Below are 7,327 nucleotides of genomic sequence, written 5' to 3' on the forward strand. Positions count from 1 at the left end.
AACATGAAAAACTTTCGTAGGACGTATTTTCTTGTAAAGTTCATATTTACTGAGATATCGCACTTTGACGCACTAATGAGCAACCCTGTATATGGGTCTTATCTCAGCTTCAAGCAGAAGGTGCAAATCAAATGATTGCAACTTAAAAAAAACGTCCATTTCCGCCGATATTTGTTAGAAAATGAAACCGAAACTGAGTTATTAACTTCGTATATTTAAATAATAACATTAATAAATTATTAACAATATTCCAACATGATATAAAAGTCTTACAAAAGAATGTAAAAATGCCTATACACTCTTCGCATGTTCTGAAGTAGCCAAATTTGAACGGTCATTTTTTTAAACAGTTTTTTAATTTCTTCATGATTTTTTGACTTTACATATTCTCAAACATCTCCACTCTTCTGCTGGTGTTGCCTTTGCGAATGTCCCGTAGAGTCTTGTACTTATTGCGGCCTTCCAGTAAATTGATTCTATGGATGCGCTCCAGTTCGCTCTCCTCATTGGTTTTAGCCTCGTTCAGTTGATCTTGCAACGTCTGATGGAAAACGAAAATTTCCATTATGCAATGTTGTTAATCGTTCGCAATTGAGACTTACCTTTAGTTGATCTTTTAGTTGTTCGTTTACTTCCTTGACGTCAGGCAAAGTGTTGTCGGCATCGGAAAGAGACTCCAGCTCCTTCTCGGTTCGGTTGGCTTCCTCTATTTCCTTCTGGCGGCGCTCCTCCTCGCGTCTTCTTTCCTCTTCTTCTTGACGAAGCTGGGCCTCTTCTTCCTTTCGGCGAGCTTCATCCACCGCTTCTTGCAGCCGTCTGGTTTCCTCGTCCTTTCTGGCCACCTGAAGACCAAATCAACGGTTAGACACGGTTAAAGAATTAAAAGACTAGTTCATCTACTTCATCTTGGATTCGTTGAACTTCTGCATGTTTAGCCCGGATTTCTTCTTCTAGCCGAGCTTTTTCTTCAGCCTCCATGTGCTTGTGCTGCTCCAGTCGGTCCATCATCTCTTGCAGCTCAGTGCGTTGCGCTTCCAGCTCTGCCTTGCTTCTTTGAAGATCCTCGAGCTGCTCTTGGAGTTTCCTGGTTGGTTAGTTTCATGGTTTAGAGAGTTGATGTCAGAAAAACTGCCACAAACCTGATAGTGCGCTCTGCCTCCAATAAACTGGTCTGTTTTCTCTCCATTTCAATTTTCATGTCCTCCAGCTGCTGCTTGTACATGGTTTCGCGCTTTTCCGCTTCCTCCCTAGCTACACGTTCCGAGTTGTATTTTTGTCTGATCACCAGCTTCGTTTTGCGAACTTCGTTGGCTTTCTCCTTCATTTTTGCCACCTCCGGACTGTCGGGTTTCCTTCTCCTCACGTAGAGTTCATGGTTGCCGATGCCCAGATTGAGGATTTGCTTGCTGACCTTTTCATTAGTGGTGATGACGACGAAGTTCTTTGAGTTTTTGTCGTTTGGCCTAATCACGAACTTGGTGCCCTTGTACTTCAGATTTTTTATTTCGGACCATGGAAAGGAAATTGTCGGGTTCAGTCTGAAATATTGAATTTTTAAGAGTACTTTGTTGCAAAATTGAGATGATTGGCGCCTACCTGTCATCTACTTTATAAATATTGAGCCCTAGAGCCGTTACTCCCAGAAGAAGTTCCGTGCCCTTCACGTTCTTGATATTAAAATAGCAAACTCCATACATTTCCAGATCTTGCACCAATTTCAGGTATTCCAGCATGGCGTCCTCTTTGTCCATGCCTCTGTGCTTCAACCATAAGCTCACGATATTCACCTCCCAATCGGAGGTTTGGAGGTTGTGCTGCTTGATAACTCTGAAAATTGTCCCCAGTAAGTTTCAGTTTTCATGGCATGTTGGTACATTTACGAACCTTTCAGGTAACAGTTTCGATTTTTTGAACACGTCTTCATTGATTTGGTCCTTTTGGTAGTCCCCATGTTTGGCCTGCAGGGCATATGAAGCCAAGAGGACCGCAGTGTCTGCAGGACAGAAGATTTCATCCTTTAGAATCAACCCCTTCACTTGCAGGAAGAAGTACTCGATGGTAATGGTTTCGATTAGTTCGCTGGATACATCTTCAGGATAGTATTTAACTGCGTAGTTGAAAGTCAGGTTCTTCTGCAGGTCTTTTAAAGTCTGAAATAATTATTTGTGAATTAGCGGTTGATGAAAAATTGGCTTTCATATGGAAGATTTTTTAAGTTGAACAGTGGGATAAGTTAAGTAAACTGCGCTTTCATCTTTAAAAATTCGCATCGTTCAAAGCAAAGCAAGTAGCTACTTGAATTTTTTGCGATTTTTAGAAGACATTTTACTCTAATGATGACGAAAGTTTCATAAAAAGAGCAACGAATTTTTGTTTTTGTTAGCTTGGTAAACTCGGTCTCAAAATGAATGTTTTAAGCAAAAGGTGCTTTCTTCTCTAAAAAATCACATCTTCCCAACTAATGAAGGCAACGACTTGATTTTTTTAATTATCTTGAGAATTTGCTTTAAGAGAATGGTACTGAACGTTTGATAAAAATGCAAAAATTTAATTGCCAGCTTGGTAAATGTCGGTCTAACAATTGATGTTTCTACCGAAATCTGTCTGTTTTAAAACTTTGCATCTTCCCAACCAAAGACATTAGACAAAGAAAGAATTTTTCGATTAGCGATTTGAGTGCAAATATGCTGAAAGTTTCGTAAAAATCTCACAGAAGATTGAGTTTTGCCAGTTTATTAAAAATCAGCCTCAAAATGGTTGTTTCTGTAAAACTGCGCTTTTCGTTTTAAAAATTCGTGTCTTCCGCAATAATGCAAATAGGGATTTCAGTTTTTCACCATCTTTAGATGATACTTGAGTCTAACGGTCCTCAAACGCTCATAAAAGCATAAAATAGCACAGAATTTTAAAAAATGTGCAGCTTAGCAAATATCGGCCTTAAAATGAATGATTCCAACGAAATGCGCCATCCGTTTTAAAACGTGGGATCCTATCGAATCCATGTAGCATCTTCACTTTTTCATGTTCTTTAGAGGACAGTTTCCTATAACGATGACAAAACTTTGATAAGACTTGCAAAAAAATTTGCGTTTTTCTAGCTTACGGAATATCGGTCTCATAATGGTTGTTTCTACCAAAATACGCTTTCTTTTTTAAATATTTGCATGTTCTAAGCTCATGCAAGTAGCAACTGGAAATTCTGACCATCTTTAGAAGCGATTTCAAGCTAAGAGTGTTCAAGCGTGCACGAAAATCGCACAAAATTTAATTTTTTTTTCCGCGTGGTAAATATCGGTCTTGAAATGGATGTTTATGCATGCAGGCGCCTCTCTTTAAAAATTCACATTTTTCAAAGGAATGCAAGTAGGAACTTCAAATTTTTACCATCTTTAGAGGATACTTCAGCATAACGGTGTTGAAATGTCCATTAAAATTTCAAAACAATTAGATTTTTTCAGGTTAGTAAATATGGGTCTTGAAGTGGATGCTTCTACCCAGATGCGATTAGGACTTTCTTCCTCTAAACGAATTCATGCAGCGACTTGGATTTTTTATAATCGTTCGAAAACACCTGATTATAACAATGCGAACAGTTTTATAAAAATCTTGCGGAATTTGGATTTTTATCAGCTTATTGAATATCGGTCACACAAACTACCATTTTTTCTTTTAAAAATTCACGTCTTCCAAACTGAAGCCAATAGCATCTTGATTTTTTCACCATCTCTAGAAGATACTTTCCCCTAACGGTGTGCAGAGTTCGTTAAAAATCTAGCAAAATTTTTTTTTTTTTCAGAATAGTAAATATCGGTCTTGAGACAGAGGTTTCTATCGAAGTGCGCTCTCGCGCTTTAAACTTTGTCGTCTTCCAAACTAATGCAAGTAGCGACTTGACTTCTTCAAAAGTTTTAGAAGACACTTAATTACTGAACTCTGCTCACAGTTTCATAAAAAAATATACAATTTTCATTTTTGGGCGCCGAATCAATATCAGTCTAAAAACGAATATTTCTACTGAAATACGCTATCTCTTTAAAACTTGGCATCTTCCAAATTTATACAAAAAGCGACTCTACTGTTTTGAGATCTTTAGAAGACACTTGACTATAGCAATGATGCAAGTTTCATACAAATCACACAGAAGATTGAGTTTTGCTAGCTTATTAATATCGGTCTCAAAATGGTTGTTTCTGTAAAACTGTGCTTTTTTTAATTTCGCATTTTCCACAATAATGCAAGTAGCGATTTAATTTTTTCACCCTCTTAAGGCGATACGTGAGTCTAATATTCCTCCAACGTTCATAAAAATAGCACATTTTTTTAAAAATTCAGCTTAGCAAATATCGGTCTTAAAATGTATGCTTCTACCGAAATGCGCCATGCGTTTTAAAACGTTGAATCTTCCAATCGAATCCATGTAGCATCTTCACTTTTTCATATTCTTTAGGCGACAGTTCACTATAACAATGACAAAAGTTTGCACAAAAACGCAAAAAAATTATGGTTTTTTCGCTTACGGAATATCGGTCTCACAATGGTTGTTTCTTGCCAAAATACGGTTACTTTTTTAAATATTTGCATCTTCCAAACTCATGTAAGTAGCAACTGGAAATTCTTGCAATCTTTAGGAGCGATTTCAAGCTAAGAGTGTTGAAGCGTGCATGAAAATCGCACAAAATTTTATTTTTTTCAGCGTAGTAAATATCGGTCTTGAAATGGATGCTTATCCCTGCAGGCGCCTCTCTTTAAAACTTCTCATCTTCCAAAGTAATGCAATTAGCGACTTAACTTCCTCACGATCTTTGGAAATCACTTCAGTATAACTATGCAGAAAGTTTTATAAAAATTGCACCGACTTTATATATATTTTTTGTCTTATTGAATATCAGACTCAAAATTGTTATTTCTACCAAACTACGCTTTCTCTTTTAAAAATTCGCATCTTTCAAGCTAATGCCAATAGCAACTTCTATTTTCACCATTTTAGAGGATGCTTGACTCTAACGGTGATGAAACGTCCATTAAATAAAAAAATAGATTTTTTCAGGTTAGTAAAAATGGGGTTTGAACTGGATGCTTCTTCCAAAATGCGCTCTCAGTTTTAAAACTTTCTTCTTCTTGCAAACGAATCCATGTAGCGACTTGAGTTTATGATCGTTAGACAACACTTTACTATAACGATGCTTAAAGTTTTATACAAATCTTGCGGAATTTGTATTTTGATCAGCTTATTGAATATCGGTTTCAATATGGTTGTTTCTAACAAACCATCATTTTTTCTTTAAAAATTCAAATCTTCCAAACTGAAGCGAATAGAATCTTGATTTTTTGACCATCGGTAGAAGATACTGTCCTCTAACGGTGTGCATAGTTTTGTAAAAATCGAGACAAATGTTAGTTTCTTTCAGCATAGGAAATTTCGGTTTAGATATTGTTGTTTCTATCGAAATGCACTCTCGGGTTTTAAAATTTTGCGCCTTCCAAACTAACACAACAAGCGAGTTGACTTCTTCAGAATTTTTAGAAGACACACTCAATTACTGCACGCTGCTCGCAGTTTCATAAAAAATTCCACAATTCAGATTTTTGGGCGCCTAATCAATATCAGACTAAAAACGAATATTTCTCCTGAAATACGCTCTCTCTTTAAAACTTGGTATTGGCTTTGGTATCTCCCAAACTTATGCAAAAAACGCCTCTCCTGTTTCCAGATCTTTATAACACACTTGACTATAGCAATGATGCAAGTTTCATAAAAATCGCATAGAAGAATGAGTTTTGCCAGCTTATTAAAAATCGGCCTCCAAATGGTTGTTTATGAAAAACTGCGCTTTTTCTTTTAAAATTTCGCATTTTCCCCAATAATGCAAGTAGCGATTTAAGTTTTTCACACTCTTTAGACGATACGCGAGTCTAACGATCCTCCAACGTACATAAAAACAGCACGAAATTTAAAAAAATGTTCAGCTTAACAAATATCGGCCTTAGAATGAATGCTTCTACCGAAATGCGCCATGCGTTTTAAAACTTTGAATCTTCCAATCGAATTCATGTAGCATCTTGACTTTTTCATATTCTTTAGGTGACAGGTTACTATAACGATGACAAAAGTTTGATAAGAATCGCAAAACAATTATGGTTTTTTCGGGTTACATAATGTAATATAAATGTGCTCTCCGTTTTAAAACTTTCTTCTTCCAAACGAAGCCATGTAGCGACTTGAGTTTATGATCGTTAGACAACACCCGATTATAAGAACGACGCCAAAAGTTTTATACAAATCTTGTGGAATTTGGATTTTTATCGGCTATTGAATATCGGTCTTTAATATGGTTGTTTCTAACAAACTATCATTTTTTCTTTAAAGATTCACATCTTCCAAACTGAAGCGAATAGTATCTTGATTTTTTCACCATCGGTAGAAGATACTTTCCTCTAACGGTGTGCATAGTTTTGTAAAAATCGAGAGAAATGTTAGTGTCTTTCAGCATAGGAAATTTCGGTTTTGATATTGTTGTTTCTATCGAAATGAGCTCTCGCGTTTTAAAAATTTGAGCCTTCTAAACTAACACAAGAAGCGACTTGACTTATGATTGTCAAGCCAATAGAACCTTGATTTTTTCACCATCGGTAGAAGACACTTTCTTCTAACCGTGCGCATAGTTTTGTAAAAGTCGAGCGAAATTTTAGTTTCTTTCAGCATAGGAAATTTCGGTTTTGAGACGTTTTTGTTGTTTCTATAGAAATGCGCTCTCGCGTTTTAAAATTTTGCGTCTTCCAAACTAATGCAAGGATCGACTTGACTTTTTCAAAATTTTTAGTTTTTAGAAGACACTTAATTACTGTACGCTCCTCGCAGTCTAAAAATGAATATTTCTACTGAAATACGCTTTCTCTTTAAAACTTTGCATCTTCCAAATCAGTGTTAGGCAAAAATTATTTTTTATTAAAAAAATCAAAAATCACTGATTTATTTAAATTAATCAAAAAAATCACGATTTTTTTTATTTTTATTAAATCAATTGATAAATTCGCTTAATTAGCTGTTTTAAAGTCATTGCAATTGTTGCCGAGAAGATTCAAACTAAGTTGAACCGATTCAATACTTGTCCGAACGCATTTTCGACGGAAAATTCTTGTCGCAACGACCCGCGACTCGTTTTCGCACGTTGCCCGGCGTACTCTATAAATGCCGTCGCCTTTCTTCAGTCTTATTCATTTCGTCACAAAAATTCAAGAGAGGCTAATGTTGAAAAGTGTGTAGATTTTTTGTGTTTGTGTAATAATAATAAGTCAGTTTGAAAAGAACGCAATGGCTGGAAGAAAA

At 36.2% G+C, this 7,327-nt stretch overlaps 1 protein-coding gene across 1 annotated transcript in view; it reads right to left on the reverse strand.

Moving 5' to 3' along the window:
• Window positions 1–194: 194 nt before the first annotated feature.
• LOC109541147 (moesin/ezrin/radixin homolog 1) overlaps window positions 195–7,327 on the reverse strand; it is a gene marked incomplete at its 5' end in the record, with an annotated part of 17,582 nt that continues 10,449 nt past the window's right edge. Inside the window, 6 exon segments of the mRNA XM_048660577.1 lie at window positions 195–541; window positions 603–842; window positions 901–1,084; window positions 1,140–1,538; window positions 1,597–1,827; window positions 1,885–2,150. Of these exon segments, the coding sequence (XP_048516534.1) occupies window positions 380–541; window positions 603–842; window positions 901–1,084; window positions 1,140–1,538; window positions 1,597–1,827; window positions 1,885–2,150 (1,482 nt within the window). The 3' untranslated portion in view covers window positions 195–379.

This window comes from Dendroctonus ponderosae, unplaced genomic scaffold, assembly GCF_020466585.1.
Source record: "Dendroctonus ponderosae isolate FM_Combo_2020 unplaced genomic scaffold, Dpon_F_20191213v2 Dpon_F_20191213_1, whole genome shotgun sequence".
Lineage (NCBI taxonomy): Eukaryota > Metazoa > Arthropoda > Insecta > Coleoptera > Curculionidae > Dendroctonus > Dendroctonus ponderosae.